At 35.4% G+C, this 22,465-nt stretch overlaps 3 protein-coding genes across 4 annotated transcripts; 2 read left to right on the plus strand and 1 right to left on the minus strand.

The window, feature by feature from the left end:
* Window positions 1-253: 253 nt before the first annotated feature.
* Window positions 254-3,406, plus strand: MRLK (meristematic receptor-like kinase). The gene is made up of 2 exons (XM_011086561.3): window positions 254-2,442; window positions 2,525-3,406. The coding sequence occupies exons 1-2, from the start codon at window positions 630-632 to the stop codon at window positions 3,136-3,138; spliced, it is 2,427 nt and encodes an 808-aa protein (XP_011084863.3). The 5' UTR covers window positions 254-629; the 3' UTR covers window positions 3,139-3,406.
* Window positions 3,407-3,857: 451 nt separating this feature from the next.
* On the minus strand, window positions 3,858-9,147 carry LOC105167011 (sorting nexin 2B). Of its 2 annotated transcripts, XM_011086562.3 has the most exons (5): window positions 7,810-9,147; window positions 6,513-6,722; window positions 6,029-6,289; window positions 4,971-5,057; window positions 3,858-4,180 (listed from the first exon to the last, which is right to left on the minus strand). In XM_011086562.3, exons 1-5 carry the CDS (start codon window positions 8,839-8,841, stop codon window positions 4,106-4,108), a joined length of 1,665 nt encoding a protein of 554 aa, XP_011084864.1. In that variant the 5' UTR covers window positions 8,842-9,147; the 3' UTR covers window positions 3,858-4,105. The 2 variants fall into 2 exon arrangements, with proteins under 2 accessions (XP_011084864.1, XP_088738680.1); XM_088882554.1 differs by lacking the exons at window positions 3,858-4,180; window positions 4,971-5,057 and adding an exon at window positions 5,175-5,297.
* A 5,549-nt stretch (window positions 9,148-14,696) lies between these two features.
* LOC105167012 (laccase-12) lies at window positions 14,697-17,760 on the plus strand. The gene is made up of 6 exons (XM_011086563.3): window positions 14,697-14,916; window positions 15,009-15,160; window positions 15,635-15,879; window positions 15,964-16,092; window positions 16,305-17,258; window positions 17,350-17,760. Exons 1-6 carry the CDS (start codon window positions 14,785-14,787, stop codon window positions 17,478-17,480), a joined length of 1,743 nt encoding a protein of 580 aa, XP_011084865.1. The 5' UTR covers window positions 14,697-14,784; the 3' UTR covers window positions 17,481-17,760.
* The last annotated feature ends 4,705 nt before the right edge of the window (window positions 17,761-22,465 follow it).

Here is a 22,465-nt window from a genome sequence, read left to right on the forward strand (position 1 = left end):
GGGTGGAAATGTCATTTCATGTTTCAACTGGGAAGATGGGCCCCCCCAACCCCAGTTTGGGACAAGACCAAAACTTGACTGGGGGGAGGGCCCCACGTGAAAAAGATAGCCGTTGTGAGGAGCCTAATTAAAATTGGACCCGAGTTTCCAAAACCAGTCCCTAGACATGTGTGCAAGAGTTACATGCAAAGTTAAAAAGGGGGATCAGAGGAAAAAACTAGCCGTTACGCCTTATTGGAAGAGCTGAATCTATCTATCTATCTATCTATGTGGCAACATTTGGGCCCTGACAACTTCCTTATGTATTCCCCAGAAAACCCCGTTTTCATTCAGATTCCTCGTTTGATTTAACATTATCTCATTCTCTCTCTCTCCACTTCACGTGCCTCATCACACGAACCCCACTGACCAGCTCAGCTCCCCCTACCCCTACCCCCCTATGTTGCCACTACAAAAACTAGTTTCACACTGTTAGCCTTTCTTGTTTTTCACTTCTCAATAGAGGGAGCTTGGGGGGTCTGTTGATAGGACCAATTAAGTGTCTTTTCTTTCATTTCATATATATATATATATATTCTCATCTCTCGTTTACTACCTGTTATATCGCTTGGATTTTCCATATTGTGGTTATGGAGGTGAAGAGTGGTGTGTTTGGATGTTACTACACGTGCCCGTTTCAAGAAAATCAGGTTTCCGAGGTGTATTCTGGTAGAAAAAGGGCAAAATGGAAGATTCAAAATGAGCCCTTTTGGTTTTCAGGCGGGTTTGCCTTCTGGGCTCAGGTTTTCTTGATTTTCCAGGTGTTGTTTTGTGTGATTGGGGTAGTTTCTGGTGGTTCTTGGGATGGAGTGATTGTTACAGAAGCAGACTTTCAGGCACTCCAAGCCTTCAAACATGAGTTGGTTGATCCAAAGGGGTTCTTGAGAAGCTGGAATGATAGTGGTTATGGAGCTTGTTCTGGTGGTTGGGTTGGAATTAAATGCGCACAAGGCCAAGTTATAGTTATCCAGCTTCCATGGAGAGGATTAGGTGGGAGAATCACTGAGAAAATAGGCCAATTTCAAGCTCTCAGAAAACTCAGCCTCCATGACAATTTCATTGCTGGTTCCATTCCAACATCTTTGGGATTCTTGCCTAATCTTAGAGGTGTTCAGTTGTTCAATAACAGGTTGTCTGGTTCAATTCCTGCTTCACTTGGTTTGTGTCCCCTTCTTCAAACACTTGACCTTGCTAATAACTCTTTGTCTGGGCCAATACCACCTACTCTTGTTAACTCAACCAAGCTTTTTAGACTCAATATCAGCTACAATCAGCTGTCGGGTTCAATCCCATATAGTTTTACTCAGTCTTCGTCACTTATGTTTCTTGCTCTTGAAAACAACAATCTTTCTGGCCCTATTCCAGATTCTTGGGGAGGTAATGGGAGAAATGTGGCTCAGCTTCAGTTATTAACACTTAATCACAACTCTTTCACTGGAATCATTCCTGCTTCTTTTGGCAATCTCTCTGGGCTTAGAACACTTGATTTATCAGGCAATTCCTTCAATGGGAGCTTGCCTGATGGTCTGTCTAATCTACAGAAACTCTCAGTTCTTAACTTGAGAAATAATCGACTTGATGGTCGAATTCCAGCTTCAATTGGCAATGTTTCTTCACTCAGTGAGCTTGATTTGTCCTACAACAATTTCACTGGAGAAATTCCTAATTCTCTTGGTGACTTGCCAAATCTTGTTGCTTTCAATGTCTCATATAACAACCTGTCTGGCCCTGTTCCCACCGAACTTTCCCAAAAGTTCAACTCAAGTGCCTTTGCGGGCAATCTTCAGCTCTGTGGTTATAGCCCTTCCACCCCTTGTCCCATTTCCCCCTCGCAAGCTCCCCCACCAGCTCCATCAGCCATGAAGCGAGGTCGAAAACTGAGTACTAAAGACATCATTCTAATTGCAGCAGGAGCTCTTCTCATAATCTTGCTGATCATTTGCTGCATTCTTATCTGCTGTCTGATAAGGAAACGAAAAGCGGCAAAAGAAGCCAAGGCTGGCCTGGCAGCCGGCAAGGCTGCTGCAGGCGAAAAGGGTGTTCCGCCGACAGCCAGTGAAGTTGAGGCAAGTGGAGAGACAGGAGGGAAACTTGTGCACTTTGATGGGCCCTTGGTTTTTAGTGCTGATGATCTTTTGTGTGCCACCGCAGAGATCATGGGCAAAAGCACATATGGAACAGTGTACAAGGCTACAATGGAAGATGGAATTCAGGTTGCTGTCAAGAGATTGAGAGAAAAGATAACAAAAGGGCAAAGAGAGTTTGAGATTGAGGTCAATGCACTTGGAAAGATTAGACATCCCAATCTTCTTGCCCTTAGAGCTTATTATTTAGGTCCAAAGGGAGAAAAGCTGCTCGTTTTCGACTATATGCCTAAAGGGAGTCTTGCTACTTTCTTACATGGTGAGTGAAGTAAAAGATTTCTTCATTCAATGTTGTTCTAATTGTCCAAATGAGCTAACCAATGATCTGTCTCTATTTGCAGCTCGAGCCCCTGATACACCGATTGATTGGCCGACCAGGATGAAAATTGCGAAAGGGATGACAAGAGGGCTCCTTTACCTTCACAACAATGTCAATATCATTCATGGAAATCTTACATCAAGCAATGTCCTTCTTGATGAACATACAAATGCGAAAATAGCAGATTACGGCCTGTCTCGGCTAATGACAGCAGCAGCAAATGCAAATGTGATAGCTACTGCTGGAGCATTAGGATACAGGGCGCCTGAGCTTTCCAAGCTCAAGAAAGCCACCACCAAGACCGACATTTACAGCCTCGGTGTGATCATATTAGAACTCCTAACTGGGAAGTCTCCGGGAGAGGCATTGAATGGGGTGGACTTGCCTCAGTGGGTCGCCTCAATCGTGAAAGAGGAGTGGACGAACGAGGTTTTCGACGTGGAGCTTATGAGGGATGCAACAGTTATAGGTGATGAGTTGTTGAACACACTAAAACTGGCTCTGCATTGTGTCGATCCATCACCATCGGCTCGACCGGAAGCTCATCAGATACTGCAGCAACTGGAAGAGATCAGACCAGAAACCGCTACCAGCTCTGGCGACGACGGCGGAGCAATCCCATCCTCTAGTGACTAAGAAGCCTCTGCCCACAGGTTAAATTTAAGTATTAGCTGGTGGAGATGATGGTTGGGGGACCATTACTATTAGTGTGCCACTATTCTATTCTTTCATTCTTGAAATTTTTATGCCATGCAGTTAGTTCTTTTCTCCTGTAGTGTGTATATTTGGTTGGAATGGCAATTTTGCAAGGAAAGGGACTTGAATGGATGTGAATCCTTCTTAATTCCATCCCTCTTTGGTAGTTGAAAATGAAGTGAGACTAAAAAATGAAATTACTTGTTCACACTCATCTTCTTTTCTTTTATTGCATAATCAATTATTGTATAATTGTTGCTCCTCCAGCTGTAATTCTTAAGTATTGTAGGTAGATCAATAGCTGCAATAACTCTTTGTCCACTGAAATCAAACTTTGGGTAAAAAGAATCTATATCTCTTGAAATGAAGTCTAATCACATTAACATAATTTTATCTTTTGCAAAATTACAAATATATGTTTTGATTTATAGTTATAATCACAACTATATATTTATATATTTTTTTTTCCGGGGGCAAAAACATGGGCTGTTGGTTAATTACATGAGTGAAATAGCAAAACATACTATATCCGACTCCAAAAATTGCTCACTTAATTCATTCCAAATTGCAAAGAAAATCTGGAACCAAACTCTTTGACATACGATAAAATCCATCGCCAAAGTTTGAAGTACACTAACAGTTTGCAAGACTTGGGAAGCTGTTTAGAAGTAGACAATAAGCATGAAATATGAGCAAGAAACTCAATTAGTTTAGTCTACATGAAGATGAGAAGAATCTCCCTCACTAACTTCAGAGAAACAACAGCTCACTAATTTTATCAACATTTCTGTGTGTTCAACTAGAATATACGCCTCAAGTACAAAGGATAACAGAGGGAAAAAGGGTTTAATACCAATGAAGAAAAGCTAACAAGAAAAACAAATATTTACGACCAGCTCTCCTGCTATCATTTTTTTGCATATCCACTCGTTTCTTCAGCAACTGTCTCCCAAACACTTGCCATCTTCTCAGCATATCCAGCCTGTTATCGTCAACAGGGTCAAAACTAGTCTCTGTTGACCCCTTTTAACATATCAAACCACAAATTGCAGTAGAGTAGGGAAAATGAAACAAAATGCAGCCAAGGCAGATATCAATACTGATTACGAAGTAGAGAAGTAGCTTTCTCCAAACAGACTTATTATTGTATTAACTATTTCTTGAGAACAGCAGCATAGATTAAATGCACCAGCCAACGGGCCCCAAAAGGAACCAATTTAAGGAATGAAATAAAGGGATTATTTGAAGATTGTCTGCAAGCCAAATGGTAAAATTTCCTATTAACTTGAGCATTACCTTTCTCATATTTGGATTGGTTCTGGTGACCAATCTTGTTTTATTTTCTGAACAGCAGCACAGAAGAAACAGGAAATGGACTACAACACCCTATAACAAAAATGCAATTTTTGGTCTTCCTTGATCTGGTCTAAATAGGTTCAGATGCATTTTAACTGCACCTGGATTTGAGGAAATTGATTAAAGTCAAATGTTTAATTCTGGTTCACTGGTAGTATGCCTTTAGTGACTTATTTGGAAGTCGCCACAGTAAGTTTACATATTTCCTGTCAAAATCTTGAGTGGAAAAGCCACCTAATACAAGAAGCTCATTAACAATTTAACTTTCAAATCCCAAGATATCACCAGAAATATCAGACAAGAAAACTAGATCTGCTTGTTGCAAATAATGAAAACAATATATAGTTTAATGAGACTAGGGAAACAGACTCAAGTTTAGCGAATGTAACAGCATAAATAGTACGAAACAATGATACCTGATTGACAATGAATCCTTTCAGCATGTTCACAAAATCATCATGCCTCTCTTTATCTAGTCTCTCAAGTTCATTTCTATTATTTTCCTGCATATCAAATATAGATTCTTCAATCAATAATCAACTTCCAATGAAAATAATTAAATGTATAAAGTTGCAGTAGTTCAAATGCAACAATGAATTTATGGTCATAAGGTAAACATACAAAGTGAGAATTTGTTGTTGTAGACTGATTCAGAAAACAAGGATAGAAGAGTGTATTAATTGTTCGTTATATCCAAGGTTCCTATTTGGAGCATCAAATGTTCATTCAGCCGAATTTACAACCTGAAAGCGACCTGAACTTTGTCACCCATCATAAAAACCTAATCATGTAAATGGAGAGAGAATTCGACACATTTTCACCACACATAAATTAGAAACCACTAGAGGCAGGCATTAATGCATGATGAGAGTATAATATGGAAGAAAAAAATCATTTGAAAAAGCTTATTGTATGCCAAGTTACTAAAGCTTATTGACATATAGCAATCAGACAATGAAGAAACTAAGAAGTTGAAAATCCTAGGATAGAGAGTATAATGTCAACATAAGTTTCAAGAAGCACAACTACTTCTGCGAAGTAATCAATCTGCATATCTGCTTCATACAGCATAAATACTAATATATAGCCAAAGTAAATCTTTGAACACCCATCATCTTTCAATCAAATAGAATTTAAGCAACGTTAGAATTTTACAACAACGTGGATGATGATAAAAAGGGCAATCATAAAACAAAAACTTGTCATCTTAGTTTTCTATGGACCAAGTATTGTAAGAATGAAATGCATAGTAAGTTTTTGCAATGGACTCAATGCTAAAGGGAAATATGCAAAGGAGGACCAACTTGATCCAGAGATTCAGAGATACAAACTTACAGAAGCAAAAGATGCTCATAGTGAAACATGAAGTTCAACCAACAGCATCACATAAATGACAATATCGGTGAGGCACATGAAACCACTAAGTATATTATATTTAACTTCTCTTTCTGAATTACCAGGTTAGAGAACCTACCTTGACTCGTTCATATTCTCTGATTGCACAAGTTTTAGCTTCCTCTGTTACTCTTACAGTTTCTCGCAGCTCCTCTATTTTCCGAATCCTTGAGCTGTCCCCACCAAATATCTTCGATGAAGCAGCTTCAAGTTTTTCTATTCTTGAATGCAATGATGACAAATCTGATAAAAGAGTTTGTACAGTCAGAAAAGCACTTGATCGGTCTGAAAAGGCATTGTTGACAGCTAGCATCATCCCGAGATATTCATGAAGTTTGTCCTGCATTACTTAAAAGATTTAGATAGACTAGAATCTGTAGGGAATTTATGCTTTTAACATGAACAAAATGAAGTAAAGGCATGATTATTGTTACAGAAACCAACGGCACAAATTGCAAATACACAAAGATCTGAAACCCCACATATAGAAAATCTATAGAACCGTAAAACTTAGAATCCAACTTATTAATATTCCAAGCCACATGAAATAGCAATTGATTTACCAAATGTTTGACAGTTTGAGCATTTAATTCCCGATATAATCTGCTTGCTTTAACTGCAGCTGTAGCCACATTTTTCATGTCTGCAGCACATGCTCTTTGAGAATCATAAATCGCCTCCTCTGTCTCAAACTTGGTTAATTTGACAAAAGCTAGCCCCAGTTGACCCATTGTCTCTCCAATGTCTTGCTGGGCTTTCACAAGTGACTCTGCCTGAAAAACAATAGAGACCATAAATCACAGTTTCCTTAACATGACACTGAAAGAACTCCCTAAAAATAAATATTACAGTAATTCATGGATTACATAGTTAAGTCTTTCAGCAAACCTAGCATAAACCCAACTTCAACCACTTAAACCAATGAATCAAATGAAAGAAATCCTCAAGGATATAATGGAAAAATGTCAGGGTTGTAACAAAAGCATAAAACATACAAAACAACAACTTTTTTGACATATTAAACAATCATTACATCTAAACTTTTTTCAAATAATTTGGGAAGCCAACTTTTTTTATGCCTAATGCTATTTGCCAAATCTGCATTCACAATTCAAATGTTGTAAAGTAAAAATCAAACGATAGTACCAAAAGAAGCTGTTAACCGTAGCACAAATCTTCAAGTGGCGAAACTTAAAAGGTCAAAACATTGAATAAACACCAAAGAAAAAGCAAAAGGTCCAAGAAAAGGTGCATGAACATTGAGCTCCCTGATTCCTTTTGCTCTGCACAAAGTCTCTCTTACCCCAACCACATAAAATCTATAGCACCCTATAATACCCATGAAATACCAATAAATCATAACCAGCAATATCCAAATGGCGGAAGCACCACCAGCACCCCTGTCTACTAGATTTGGGTTCAAAATTTTGATAGAAACACCATAGCAATTGCTATCTATTGCTGTATTAACATGCTAGCTGAAACAAAGCCGCTACATAGGTCATTCCACCTTAATGCGCCACTGCACCCATTTTAAGGTAAGCCTGGAACAGCTGTTTTTATTAATCATGCTTAAAACAAAACTCGCACCATCTCAACCAACAAACATATATGGTTTTGCAACTCAAAGATATTTCAATCTTTTTACATCTAAACATGAAACAAAACATAATTTAGACCTTCATAATCCAATTGTGGATTTCCAAGCTCATCAATTGAACTTCATTATCATCCAATGCAGGGCCATAAATACAAAACTCTCACATTACTGAGTAATGCATGCAATGCAGATGCATGATTACGTAAATTTAGTTAGCATCTAGTTGGAGTATACATGATAAAAGAGGAACAAGATATGACCTGCTGAGAAACATTAATCAGTTGCTGCTCGAAATCCTGCAGTTTTGCTTTCTTTTCAAAAAATTCCTTATCATCCTCGACAATTGGGGGCTTTGCTCCACCCCAATCATTGGCCACTGATTGCTTCAACTCCTTAAAAATCCTCAACAAGTCCCTCCCACCCTTGGTGGGCTGTGTCACCTCGCTCATATTGGATGCGCCCCCATCCAAACTCTTTCCACCAAGCAGCTGCTTCGGCAGCCTAGCCGCCCCATCTAACATTCTTGATGCTACATCAGTTGTCCTCACCAGCGTCATTTTTCCAGAAGCCTCCAAGAAAACCCGTAATTCCTCACTCTTCCTTATCACCGGGTGTGCAGCTAGTCGCCTCAAATACTTCTCCAATGCTGCGCGCCTTTGCTCTACAAATTCATTCTTCTGCATCACCTGACTCTCAACAACACTCTTATCCGGCCTCAAAGGTATAAAGTACCCACGATAACTCTCTGCTAACCTATCCGATAGTGCAACAACATCCTTAAACCTTCTCCTGACATTAAATTCTGTCCCACTAAACTCCGGCATATTTGTAAAAGTTGTAATCAAATACGTAAAGTAAGAACTTCCTCCCGGCACAAGAGACGCTGATTGCTCCAGCTCCCTTTGTGGATCCGAAACTGAGATTTTAAGGTAGTATGATGAAGACGAAGGCGATGCCAATGCGGAGCCGTCCTGGCCGTTCATGTCACCAGAATCGACAGAATCGAAGTCAAAAGATCGGAAAACGGCTTCTGCATAAGAAGGGGGATCAAGAATGGAGTGGATTGTACTAGGACTGGGATTTAGGGCTTGTTTCGAAGGGGAAGGCTGCAAAGGATCAGTGTCATTGGTGGGGATATCAACGAACTGAGATGAGGAGAGGGGGTCGTCAGGAAACGATTTCGAGCCATCGGATGGCGGTGAGAAATCATCTGCTAGGACTATCGACGCCATTTGCTCTTTCGACGCGTAGAGATGCGCTTCCTCGTAGCCCTGGTTCTCATAGCCCATCATTATTTTTCACTTTTCCTCAACTGGGCTTCCTTAGTTTTGCAAATTTTCTCCAAGATTTCAAGAAAATTACAAGGTCTGTAAGAAATGAGGTGATTCAGCTAGAGTATGATGTACGATGGTGACATTTCTAGTAATTGGAGTTTCCGATGTTTAATGAGGCGGATGGGGTTAGAGTAACAGTGGAGCAGGGATTTGGCCACGGCCTAGGGTGGTGCGGAGGCCGGGTACGGTGGTGGGACGACGGAGGTCAATGGGGGTGAGGTTGGGGGAAGAGAGATTTTAGTTTCCGGGGATTAGAAGGAAAGTGAAGTAAAGATAAAATGAAGAGGATGACTTGGTGTTGCCACGTGATTAACACGTGTAGAAGGAACATTTCGATCATTTTCAAAAATTAAAAAAATAAAAATGAAAGGAAAAATGACAACCATTTCAGATAATTATACTTACCAGATTCCCTACATTATGTTACTGTTATACTGACATATAAACAAATATTATGATTTATATATATATATATGTATATATACTTAGATAATATGACATGTATTATTTGCGTACATATAATCAATTAAATACCACGTAAATTTTAAAATATAAAAAAAGAAAAATTCACTCACAAATACTAGTTTGCGGCATCACAATATCAATATTTTTGTTGTGTCGATAATACTCATAAATTAGCTTTTTTTAAAATATAATATATTATTTTTTATATTTTATTTAATTACATTATATTATAAATATAAAATATTATTTACTAAAATATACATAACGACGGCGTGCCATAAATACTAATATATATAAAAATAAAATAAATGATGAACATGTATAAAAATGTAAGATAAACATAATAATATATTAAAAATTAAAAGAGAATGTCTGTCATTTGAAATAAATAAATAATTAGAGTATAATGAGTAGTTTAAAATTTAATGCAGATGGTAGTCAATTGTGAGTGAAAAGTTTTTTTTTTTTTTAATATTAATATAGATATTATAATATATTGAGTACAAATAATTCATGCCAAACCAATGATCAGATTGGGTCGTGTTGATTGGATCCATTGGGCTGAAGAACCTCCAATTACGCCCAATCAAAGATTAGATAAGCGTACAATTAAGTTTAAAACTTGGGGAAAGACTTGGGCTGCCCCATTCCCAAAACTACAAATGGCCCACCACATATCTGGGCTAAAATCAGTTGCTGAATAGCTAGACAGGCGCAACGGCCCATTTACATTTTCTATCCTTTATAGGTTTGTTTATAGGAACACATACAATCAATTCTTCCAAGCGAATGTTTGATTGGTAAGATTGAGCAATCACAATTAAAAGGTGGTGAATTTGAGTCCCACGAATGTAGTTTTATAGTATTAGAAAGAGGTGCGAGAGGGTTGTAAAAACCCAACCCTAACCACATAAATAAAATATTCTAGTTCAAATTGAGTTCGATTGCGTTGATAACATAGCAAGAGTTATTTTAATTATTATGTAACTGGTCACTCTTTCTAAATTACAAACTAATCATATGGATATCATTTGTCACACATCCTTAATTTATAATTGAAAAATTGGATAATTACACTCCCCTTTCCTGAGCTTTGGTGTAATTACACATAAAATTCTTGTGGTTTGAGAAATTACATTCAATATATTTGATATTTGTTTTTGTCTAACAAATAAATCCACTCGTTAGTCAATGTTCATGAATTTGTTGAATTAACAAAAAAATAATCTACATTTACTCTTGATTATTGATTTATTACATATCAAATAAAATTTGTTATGACCAAATTACCCTTATACGTCTTCACGTGTTAATGCATGTGAGAAAGTATATATTTACCATTATAAGGATAGTTTAATCAGAAAAAAAAAATTGTTTGACCTGCCTAAGTCAGTAATTAATCAATCGAGGGAAAATATCATTTTTTGTTAATATCAATAAATTCAACAAATTTTAACTAATTGAGGGATTTATTCATTAGATAGAAGCAAATATCAAAAATATTAAATATAATTTTTCAAATCGTATAAAATTTATATATAATTACATCAAATATATATATATAAAAAAAAACAGAATGTAAATATCCCTTAAAAAAGTTTCAAACTTAGGAAACAGAGCACATTGACTCTGTGGCAAAGCAGTGATGCCCGGACAAGACGTGCAACCAAAAAAGTTGCGGAAAAGATGGTACCAAGTTGCAATCAAGACACAGTTGATTTCATAGTAAAAAAAGGTTGTTAAAATTGGACTTAATAATTAAAACTACCCACAACACTACAATTTTCCTAAGTAAATAATTAAACCTCCTTAATTAGTTGTTCTTCTGTCAATTTTAATTTTCCTTTTTTCCCACTATGCTTAACGACTTAAACGCATGCAATTTTTTTTCATGCAAAGTCGCTAACAAACCTTAACCTACTACAGCACACGTTTTTCTCTTTTCTTGTTCAACCATCTAAATCCCCATAATTAATTTCTCCCTCTTTTTCTTTGATTCAAAGTGATCTCAATGCTGCTTATGTGGATTTTTGGATGGATCATCCTTAAGACTTTTTCCATCAATTTCTAGAAATTATATTATACATCCAATGAGTTTATATACACCTATTAGTGCCTTGTAATAACTTGTTCGAATGCGGTAAATATACGCTACGATAATAATCGAGAGTGGTGTTCGAGTGGTTAATTTCAAGTTTATGTATTAATATTCTGATGAATACAAATATTACATGTTTAAATTTCTTTGCTTGTTTTTATAAATATTTATTTGGTAATTAACTGCGTGTCGGAAATTAAAAAGTTAGTACTGTTGGGTCTTCTATATTTAGGTTTTGATCGTGTTGAACTGATAGGATTGGTGTTCGTGTTGGCCATTCAATTGCCCCCTATATATCTTTAATAATTAAACGCACAAGTCCGAAAACTGCGTAAGGAGAGCTGGAGAGTTGTTACCCTATTGTTATCCTTTTCTTTCAATCGTAGGTAAATTATAAAGGTCTCTTCTGAAGTTTGTTATAATTATAAATATCTCTTATTGTTTGATGGGTATTTCTAATATTCAAATAATGAGAAGGTATTTATAAATATGCCAAAATTTTGAGGAGTCCGTTCTAATTTATCAAAAAAAAAAAAAAGTAAGGGCAGGGGGTTGGAGGGCTGAATTTAGGGTTTCTTATTTTTCACTTTATGTTGCAAATTCTTACCATAACTTCAAATGTAAAATTACCCCGTACTCTTGCATTTAAGTACATACAACTCGAACATTTTACCACTCAATACAACAACAGATCAATACCTAAATAAATTTCAAATCAATTTTTTTTTTAAATTAAAACCAACGAATTATTATTTTTTAAGTAAATTGAGTATAATTATCAATTTCAAATATTTATGTCTAATATTTACTTAAGAATTACTTAAAAAATGACACCTACTATTAAAGTAGAATAACATCTTACATATTGGTGGGGTCGAACCAATGACCTTATAGTTTGGGCCTCAATTTCGTCAATCGACTTAGACCTCATCACCTTCAAATCGAGATATTATACATCGAAAAAAAATAAATAATAAGGTACTAGAAAAATAGATAAATAAATATTCACAAATTATAAAATAACTAAAAGTGTTCAACCCGGCTAAAAGCTCAAGTTCGGCTGCATAGTGAATCATGTGATGCATCATCACAATTCAACCACAATTACTTAAAACTGTGGTAATTACATTTGGTGTGAATACAGTTGTTTGGTGATGTAATAAATGCTAATCAATCTTCTCTTACATCTTACTTTAATTAACACAAACCACACACTACTTTAGAATTTGAAATTCATTTTTCTTTTTGCCCCCCCCCCCCAACCCCCCTCTTTTCTTTAAAGTATGATATTATGTAACATATTTAAATTTAAAATATTAGGTCAATACATTATTGAACGTTCAAGCAAGATAAATAAACAAAAAACTACTATAAAAATAAACATATATTTACATTAATGAGATTTTGATCCCACAACCTTTTAATTATAAAATCTCACGCTTACAAATGAGTAAAGGCCCCCATTGACTCTTTTTACCGCCTTAGATCGTACAAAATACTTATACAAAATAACATAAATTTGGCTATGGGGTGTCTTATTCAAATGGTAATGTTGATTTCTCAAAATTAAAAATTTATGAATATTTAGATGCTATAAATACCAATACCCTGCTATTTTACATAATAACTTCTAAATGTATTTGATCGATATTTAAAATCTGAATGTTCTAATAATCAAATATGTAAAATTTATTATTATCGGTTACACAACTCATAGTTGTAAAGTCAAAATTGCAAATCAGTCTCCCAAAATTTCAACAAAAAGAAATGATTTATGAAGTGCAAAATTAAATAATTGGATGATATAATAATAATAATAAAAAAAGGGTAACATTATTTGCTGACTTCGACAACCTAATTAGTATAGTTAACTTGTCGTTATGGACTTCTCTAACTGAATGTAGTTTTATATGACTAAATCAAATCTCCACACTACACATTAATCATTATTAAATTAAATTGTCAAACAAAGACTTTCTCCGTCCACTTAGGTCATATCGACGGTCGTCATCTAATTCGAATTTTAATCCAAATTTAAATTTGAAGTTTTTAAATGCCTAAATTGATCACCTACAGCCATTCATACTAGATCAAATTCTTATCATAATTGAAACACACTCGGTATATATTTACAATTAATTTAATTTTAAATATATTTGTTTATAATACAACGAATAAAATAAAATAAATAGATGATCAAAACTAATAAAATAATTAATTTTGAATGTATGTAAATGAAAATTATTGATAAAATTCTAAATTTATTTCTTACCTCCCATTTACTCTACTTTGTTAAAGACGTATTAATTAACAGTTATTTTTATACTTTTTTGTCTAAAAATTAATTATTCAATTGCAAATCCAAAATCATTCTCATGTCTAACCTTACTTTATTTCTTTTTTTTTTTTTGGGTCGAAAATTATATGTATGTATTTATATATTTTCTGTAGTGAAAGTAAGAAAAAAGGAGGGGCAGAATGTAAAATGATGAAACTTCGAGGATGGTTTAGCAATACTAAGAACCAGTCAAAGTTAGCATGAAAAAATCGAAGGACAAACTAAAAAGAAATAATGATTTGAACGCACATACATTTGTCATAAGAAAGTTACTAATTACATTACTTGGCAAAATTGAAGAGGAAATTGGTGCACTAATTTCACTTATTCTTAATGTCAAGTTAGTTTGGATTTTCCTATGTAGACCGAATGCAAAAATATGAGACAGTATAATCATGTCAGATCAATATAATACATACAAATTTCAATACTAAAATGTCTTAATTATCTTACTCATTGACGTTAAATTGTATATCAATCATATAATTTTCTTACGAAGTGATCTATTTCAATCCCATCAAATGTAATAATGTTGGAAAAGATTACAAAGAAAAGTGAAGTGTAATATATAGGAATTAAATTCCTATACTTGGGTGGGAAAACATGGATACAAGGAAGAACCTTGGAACACTAGAAATGTACATGCATGGCAAAGAATTTATTAACAAACAACACATGTTATTGTAATAATTAACCACAAAACATGACTACAATTTGAGACAAAAAAAAGGAAAGAAAAGCTTAAGAAGAAAGCAAAAAAAATTATTGAGTTTGATGGAGCAGTGGGTGCAACAACTCTTCCTACAGGGTTGAACAAAGTTTTTTGCCCACTAATCATACTATCAAAACCTAATCTGCCAACCTCAGAACCACCCCCATCTCTCCTAATTCTTCACTATAAGAGCAAGTCCTCTCTTTCACTCTCCCACAAGCAAACACACCACTACTCACTTCCAATTCATCTGCAGAAGAAGAGAGAGAACGATACTGGTAGGCGAAAATGGAGGCATTGAGAAGCAAATACAGCAACCCTTTTAGCTCTTTCTTCTTCTTCTACTTCTTCTCCGCTGTCTTTCTGATCTTTCATGCATTGCCCACGGCGGATGCAAAAACGCACTACCATGATTTTGTTGTAAGCCACCACTTAAGCTCATTTTCTTGGTGTTTTGGTGTGAAGATGGGATTGCAATCAGTAGTGAATGTTAATGGTGTGAACTGTAACAGGTGCAAGCGACTCCAGTGAAGAGGCTGTGCAAAACCCACAACGCGATAACGGTGAATGGGATGTATCCAGGGCCGACGTTGGAAGTGAACAACGGCGACACTCTGGTGGTCAATGTTGTTAACAGAGCTCGTTACAATGTAACTATTCATTGGTAAGTGCTTATGCATGCATGCATGCATGATTGCATTACTCTTCTCTATATTCATGCCTATGAAGTAAATATTAAGGAATGAAGTCTTTACTTGTTACAAAAAAGTTCATCGGTGCGGCACCCTTTTATAGTAATACTTTATATACATTACAATCCTGGAAACTAGACGGTTGTGATATAAAACAGTACTGTAGAGTGTAACTATTTAAAATTCTAAGATGCAGTGATTTTTATAATTTATAATATATTCAAATCTGGGAATGTCTATATATAATAATTCCACTAGGACAAATGTGTTGTGTAATGTAAAGCAGTACTGTAGGGTGTGTTACTTTAATTTTTCTAAAATTTAGAATTTCTGGTAATTCACTCAAATTTCAAGAAGAATTTATTTAATAATCCCAAATATTAGCGTTCACGAGTTGTTCTTTTTCCTTAAAAAAGATTCCAATTTTGTGTTCTACCAATGCATAGGCATGGAGTGCGTCAAATAAGAACTGGATGGGCTGATGGACCAGATTTTGTGACTCAATGCCCTATAAGACCAGGAGGGAGTTACACATACCGGTTTACAATCCAGGGGCAAGAAGGCACACTCTGGTGGCATGCCCACAGCTCGTGGCTGCGAGCCACCGTGTATGGTGCTTTGATCATCCGCCCTAAAGAAGGAGAATCATATCCTTTCCCCAAGCCAAAACGGGAAACTTCCCTTCTTCTTGGTAATCAATCAATCTTGCTCTTTCTCTTTCTCTCTCCCTCTCTCTCTCTCTGGATTGTGAATGAATGGCTGTGATGGTGATCAGGTGAATGGTGGGACGCGAACCCCGTTGATGTTGTGAGACAAGCCACAAGAACAGGAGCAGCCCCTAATGTTTCTGATGCTTACACGATTAATGGACAACCTGGTGATTTATACAATTGCTCCAGCAAAGGTTAGTTCGTGAAGGTTTTTTGCTTCTTTTGCAACTCCATTTATATATTTAAGAATATCTCAAATGGAAAAAATAGTCAAATAAGGAGGAAAAAGAAATCAATTAAAGAAAGCTAAATAAATCATTTTCCCGTATCATTTGGACCACAAAGACTACTAGGCCAACCTATGTTGACTAACATGGGGTATTATACCTTATGTAATTTGATGCAGAGACGATAACCGTGCCAGTGGATTCCGGAGAGACAAATCTTCTCAGGGTTGTTAATTCTGCGCTCAATCAACAGCTTTTCTTCAAAGTTGCTAATCATAAGCTTACGGTGGTTGGAGCTGATGCCTCATACGTGAAACCCTTCACCACCTCAGTCCTCATGCTCGGACCAGGCCAGACCACTGATGTACTTATAACTGCTGATCAGCCACCCGCCAGGTACTACATCGCTGCACGAGCCTATGCCAGCGCTCAAGGAGCACCTTTCGATAATACCACCACCACAGCCATTCTTGAATATGAATCTGCTGGTTGCCCCGCCAAATGTGTAGTGAAACCCGTTATGCCTGCAATGCCAGCATTTAATGACACAGCCACCGCAACTGCCTTCACCACCAGGTTCAGAAGCCCAAGACGAGTGCCTGTACCCAACAACATTGATCACAATCTGTTTTTCACGGTTGGTCTGGGACTCAACAATTGCCCCCCTGGTGCCAGGCCTAGAAACTGTCAGGGCCCAAACGGAACTCGATTTGCTGCTAGCATGAACAATGTGTCTTTTGTGCTCCCATCCAACTTTTCCTTGCTGCAAGCACATCAGCAAGGTATACCTGGAGTTTTCACGACAGATTTTCCAGCAAACCCACCAGTGCAATTTGATTACACTGGTAACGTGAGCCGATCCCTTTGGCAACCTGTTCGGGGTACTAAGGTGTACAAGTTAAAATATGGGGAAACAGTGCAGTTGGTGTTGCAGGGAACAAGCATCTTCACAGCTGAAAACCACCCAATTCATCTTCATGGTTTTGATTTCTATATAATTGCTGAAGGCTTTGGAAATTTCAATCCAAGCAGAGATACAGCCAAATTTAATCTCGTGGATCCACCTCTCCGGAATACGGCAAGTTTACCCGTTGGTGGGTGGACAGTGATCAGATTTGTCGCTGACAATCCAGGTTAGCACAAGATTAAAAAGCATTTATAATATGTACTTCTATCATTCTCTTTCCTATGTTTCTCACATTGAAACACCCTAAACGTGAACAGGGGTCTGGCTGCTGCACTGTCACTTGGATGTCCACATTACCTGGGGTTTGGCAATGGCTTTCCTGGTGGAAAATGGTGTTGGTGAACTGCAAACATTAGAGCCCCCCCCAGCTGATCTTCCCGTCTGTTAGTAATATCGGCGGTGGATGTTCGCAATAAATTTTAATGCCCTGCAAGAAGGGCAACTAGTAATTTTCTTGTAACAGCATATGAATTATATTGTTTCTCCATATTTGGGGGCTAGTTTTTGTTTTTTCCCATTGTTTATTTGGTTATATAAGACCGGGCCAAGAAAGATGGTGCAACGTCTGCTAGCACAGAGCCACCATTTTCTAATCCTGGCATGTTCGTGATTGTAGTTATATATTTTTCCAGAGTTACTGAAAGAATCATATTTTTAATATTTGCAAATCCCTAAAACTGTTATACTCCATCTACATGTCCATTTGTGAAACTATTACCTCTCCTAGATTTAAATTATATAAGCAACTGAATGCAGAGCAAAAGAAGACAGGAAGCATATATAAGTGTATGAATCCTCTCAAAGAATCACTAGTTTCATATGATAACTCTGCAATTGTCACGATTTTATAGTAATTAATCTTTATTTTTAAGCCAAAACATTTCTAATCATGTGATTTTATTTGCATATTCAGCCAAAAGGGAAGATATGAGACAAGATGATAAAAATCAAGTTAAAATCGGAATTGAAGGCATAAAAAAGGAAAAAGGAGATTACAAGGCAATTTCTGCAAGATTGACTAAGCGTGTCCACGCTCAGTGGAGTGGTCGATTCGGGTGAAGAAGGAAAATGAGTGATTTTCGCAAGACAAAAAGAAATGAAGTGCTTAGATTTGGAAATGATTCCTTAAAATATGTTATTTATAATTTATTTACTTTTTTAGAATTAATTATGTATTTATCCTCCTACGTCTAGATTCATAGGAGATTTTTATCATAAATAAAGGGGGAGATCTCTTCATTTGAAGGGGGTTTGGTTGTTCGTGAAATTCAATATAATACCTTATTTGCTTAATTCACTCTCTCTTTTACTTTTAATTTATAACCGGAGTTAATGGAATTCCACTTTTTAGTGTGTTCTTCCATTAACATGTCCGCTAAATTCACTATTTTCTGGTTAAGGTATGGTGATTGCTTGATTCATAACATGTTGTGAGATCTAATCTGCACTTTTACACTTGTTAAATGAATATTCATGCTATTATTTGTGCTTTTATTACAAACGTCTGATTTATAAATGATTCCGCCGGTTATTCATTATCAAGAAGGTTTACTTAGCTAATTGGACTTTATAAATCCGTGTAATTGTTTATTTGGTTCAATGCTTATTGACAATGTAGCATGATTAATTATGCCATAGTAGTTAGTTATGTTATGGGGAATGCATGATCTAGTTTAAACGAATTATCCTCGTGGGAATTTATCGATTAGAATCAGGCTTTTCTAAATTTTAATGCTATTAATAGATTAAATCTTATGGACGTTCACAGGGTTGTCTGTTAATTAGAGATCTAGCCAACGATCGTACCTTAGCTGACGAAAAGGTAAGGAAAGACAAAATGTTAGGTCGTACCAACACTATAACTAGTTTATTTGTTTATATATGTGTTATTCTTGCATCAATGATCAACTCGCAAGAATCAAGCATGATCCTAGCCTTAACTGAAAAATCTCTCTCTCGTATCTTCGTAAGGTAATTTCAATTGTTTTCTAGCTTATTTAGTTTTTAATTATTTCTTTTTATCATCAAATCTCCCCCCATTATTTTTTTTTTCCTCAAAAAAATCAACTTAAAGCCGGTCTCTGTGGAATCGACCCTACTCCCACTTTCACAAGTGTTGTAGGAATTATTTTTTGTGATCTCGACACCCATCATTACAGAAGAATCAGCATTAAGAAGAAAACTGAATGCATGAAAAACCAGTAGAAATCTTAAAATAGCTAAACACTAAACATTTATATACAAAAGCATGTCTGAATTGAAAACATTCTATAATAAAGTAGCCACAACTATATGAGGAATGTAACACTTCACCAGCAGAACCACATTTCCAGCAAAATCGATTCAAAGTCGATCCGTCTAACAGTCCATCAAATACGTAACAGAAAAGTCTTCTTCGGATAATGAATTCAAGCTTATGTAAATCTCCGTAAATGCATAACTCTTTGCTCTTACTGCACAATATGAAACGATGGGAAATGCCATAGAAATAGGGGTGGCAGATGAGTCGAGCCGGCTCGCGAGCTCGGCGAGCCGGCTCGACTTTGAGCTCGACTCGAGCTCGAAAAATTCGAGCTCGAGTCGAGCCAGCTCGAGCTCGAGCTCCTATCGAGCTCGAGCTCGAGCTCAAAGAATGTTGTTCACCAGCTCGCGAGCTGGCTCGCGAGCTGGTGAATATATATATTTTTTTTTATATATATGTTTTAATTTTTGAATTCTTTATATATTTAATTTTATATTTAATATTTGATCAGTTTTATAATTAAAATTGACCATATATTATAATTATTAATCAATATCATATATTTTATTTTAGATAATAATAAATTATGGTACTTTTATTTATACATTAAATCTTTATACTAAAATAAATTTAATCAATAACTTAGTAAATTATAATATTTTTTATAATTAAAATTATTTAGAACTTTATGTTATATTTTAATATATATTTGTATTACGTTAACATTTTTTAAATTGACAAGTAATTGACTTATAATTTTTTATTATTTATAAATTTTTGTCAAAATTTAGTAATTCCTATGAATTAATCTAAAATCATAATAATAATAATAATAATAACAACATAATAATGATGGTTGAACAATTTTAATTATTATTTTATTATATATATAATGAGATTAAAAAGTTTAATCAATAATTACGATATCTTAAAATTCGAGCACCTGATTCATACGAAATTTTAATATGTACAAGACTGTGTCCATTAGATCATATCAGACGGTATGATTTAAAATCACATGGCCTAATTCAACGATACACCGTTTTGAATGATTATATTTATGTTCTAAGTACGATATCTCGACATCCGTATATCCAATAAGTCTAAAATTTTACCAAATGTATTTTTTTGTAAGTTTTATCATATCTAACGGTTTGATCTGAATTTTGATGATCCGATTAACCCATGTTGTTCAACAATGTAAGATGATAGTTATATCAATGTTATACTAACATTTATAAATATATATATTTTGCAGATTGTGAATATATACTAATTTCAACTATATCTATGTAAATTTTTATAATTTGATCTCATGATTTAAAATAATAATAATAATAATGATGATGATGATGATGATGGTTCAACAATTATAATTATGATTTTATTATATATATAATGAGATTAAAAAGTTTAATCAATAATTAAGATATTTTAAAATTCGGACACTTGATTCATACGAAATTTAAATATATATAAGACTGTGTCCATTAGATCATATCAAACAGTATGATTTAAAATCACATGACTTGATTCAACGATACACCGTCTTGAATGATTACTCGTATATGCGAGTACGATATCTCAACATCCGTATATCCAATAAGTCTAAAACTTTACCAAATATATTCTTTTGTAAGTTTTATCATATCTAACGGTCTGATCTGAATTTTGATGTCCCGATTAACCTATATTATTCAATAATATAAGATGATAGTTATATCAATGTTATACTAACATTTATAAATATATAAATTTTACAGATTGTGAACATATTCAACTATATCTATGTAAAAATTTTATGATTTGATCTCATAATTTTAAATAATAATAATAATAATAATAATAATAATAATAATAATAATAATAATAATTATAACAATAACACCAAAAGTCAAATGACTCAAATCAAAAACCCCTCTCTCTCTTTCTTTTCATCGTCTTCTTCCTTTTTCTTTCTTTCTCTCTCTCTTTCTCTTTCTACCTCCATTCTTTCCCCTCTCTTATTTCTTCCCCAAACATCTTCGAACCCTAGCCCCCCAAATTCACGGCAACAAGAAAAGCTCGTCGGCAGCGACGAGGTAATCCTTCTCTCTGTTGACACAAGGTTGCTTCTGCAATTGACTGGTGCAAAATATCCTAAAAATCTTATCTTACAAACTAAAATTTTAGAAGTTTTACAAACTAAAAATATTTGGAATTGCTTTTGCCAATATCACCAACGAAAAGTCCATTTTTGCTGTTCTGTTGTTGCTTGTTGCTGTTCTGTTGTTGGTTGTCGCTGCTGTTTTGTCGCTCGCGTTCGAGCTCGGCAGCTCGAGCTCGAGCTCGTGAAATCGAACTCGAGTTCGAGCTCGAGCTCGACAAAAATGGTCGAGCTCGACTCGTTGCCAGGGCTACATACAAACATCTTTTTGACTAATGACTGAACTGCAGCTAATTCTTCTCAGGTTCCAGAAGAATATATTACGATGGATCAGTCAAAACAAATTCACAAAAGCACATCTACATAACCCAGGAACTTACATATAACTTCACTCGATCGATCAGTTCACTACTAAATCAGCGCTCCATTTAACTTCATCGAAATTATGCTCATCACAAGAAGATATGAAACAGAAACTTAGTCACTCAACTACTGCAGAGCCAATGTGGGTACACCAGCATGAAAACGAGCAAGAAAATCAATTTTCTCAACTTCCGAAATTTCGATTTTGACTACAAAACAAAAAACAAATTCAATCAAGGAAATTACTAATTCTATGAATTTAGCATCAAAGATTCACATTAGAACAAAGCATGGGCTGTGGTTGATATTCATTGCTGGAGGCAGAAATTTGGCTCCTTCTGTAATGATTGGAAAAAGCGGGAAATGCTAGGGTTTGTTCAATTGAATTTCCGCGGATGTCCGGATCCGGGTCTCCAAGCAATGGGAATTTGAATTAGTTTACTTTGGTCTATTGTGGAAATTCCGGATAAATTGTGGCCCAAGTTCTCCCAGTACAATGATAAAGCCCATAATTTCAACAGAAAACTATAATTTATGCCAAAATTAAAAGATATATTGAAGCATAGAGTGCTTGTATTTACAACGATGATCGAGTGTGGATGATTTCACATAAATTATTAGA

Source organism: Sesamum indicum, linkage group LG7 (genome assembly GCF_026168435.1).
Source record: "Sesamum indicum cultivar Baizhima isolate 11 linkage group LG7, ASM2616843v1, whole genome shotgun sequence".
Classification (NCBI taxonomy): Eukaryota; Viridiplantae; Streptophyta; class Magnoliopsida; order Lamiales; family Pedaliaceae; genus Sesamum; species Sesamum indicum.

What these genes read in the sequence shown, in the direction of transcription:
- MRLK (XM_011086561.3), top strand. Translation starts at nt 630, where the DNA reads ATGGAGGTGAAGAGTGGTGTGTTTGGATGTTACTACACGTGCCCGTTT. An exon ending in TCTTGCTACTTTCTTACATG is followed by an intron (nt 2,443 to 2,524) that starts GTGAGTGAAGTA and finishes CTCTATTTGCAG; the next exon opens with CTCGAGCCCCTGATACACCG.
- LOC105167011 (XM_011086562.3), bottom strand. Translation starts at nt 8,841, where the DNA reads ATGATGGGCTATGAGAACCAGGGCTACGAGGAAGCGCATCTCTACGCG. An exon ending in CTCAAACTGTCAAACATTTG is followed by an intron (nt 6,290 to 6,512) that starts GTAAATCAATTG and finishes TAAGTAATGCAG; the next exon opens with GACAAACTTCATGAATATCT. An exon ending in GAGAATATGAACGAGTCAAG is followed by an intron (nt 5,058 to 6,028) that starts GTAGGTTCTCTA and finishes TTTGATATGCAG; the next exon opens with GAAAATAATAGAAATGAACT.
- LOC105167012 (XM_011086563.3), top strand. Translation starts at nt 14,785, where the DNA reads ATGGAGGCATTGAGAAGCAAATACAGCAACCCTTTTAGCTCTTTCTTC. An exon ending in ATACAATTGCTCCAGCAAAG is followed by an intron (nt 16,093 to 16,304) that starts GTTAGTTCGTGA and finishes AATTTGATGCAG; the next exon opens with AGACGATAACCGTGCCAGTG. An exon ending in ATTTGTCGCTGACAATCCAG is followed by an intron (nt 17,259 to 17,349) that starts GTTAGCACAAGA and finishes AAACGTGAACAG; the next exon opens with GGGTCTGGCTGCTGCACTGT.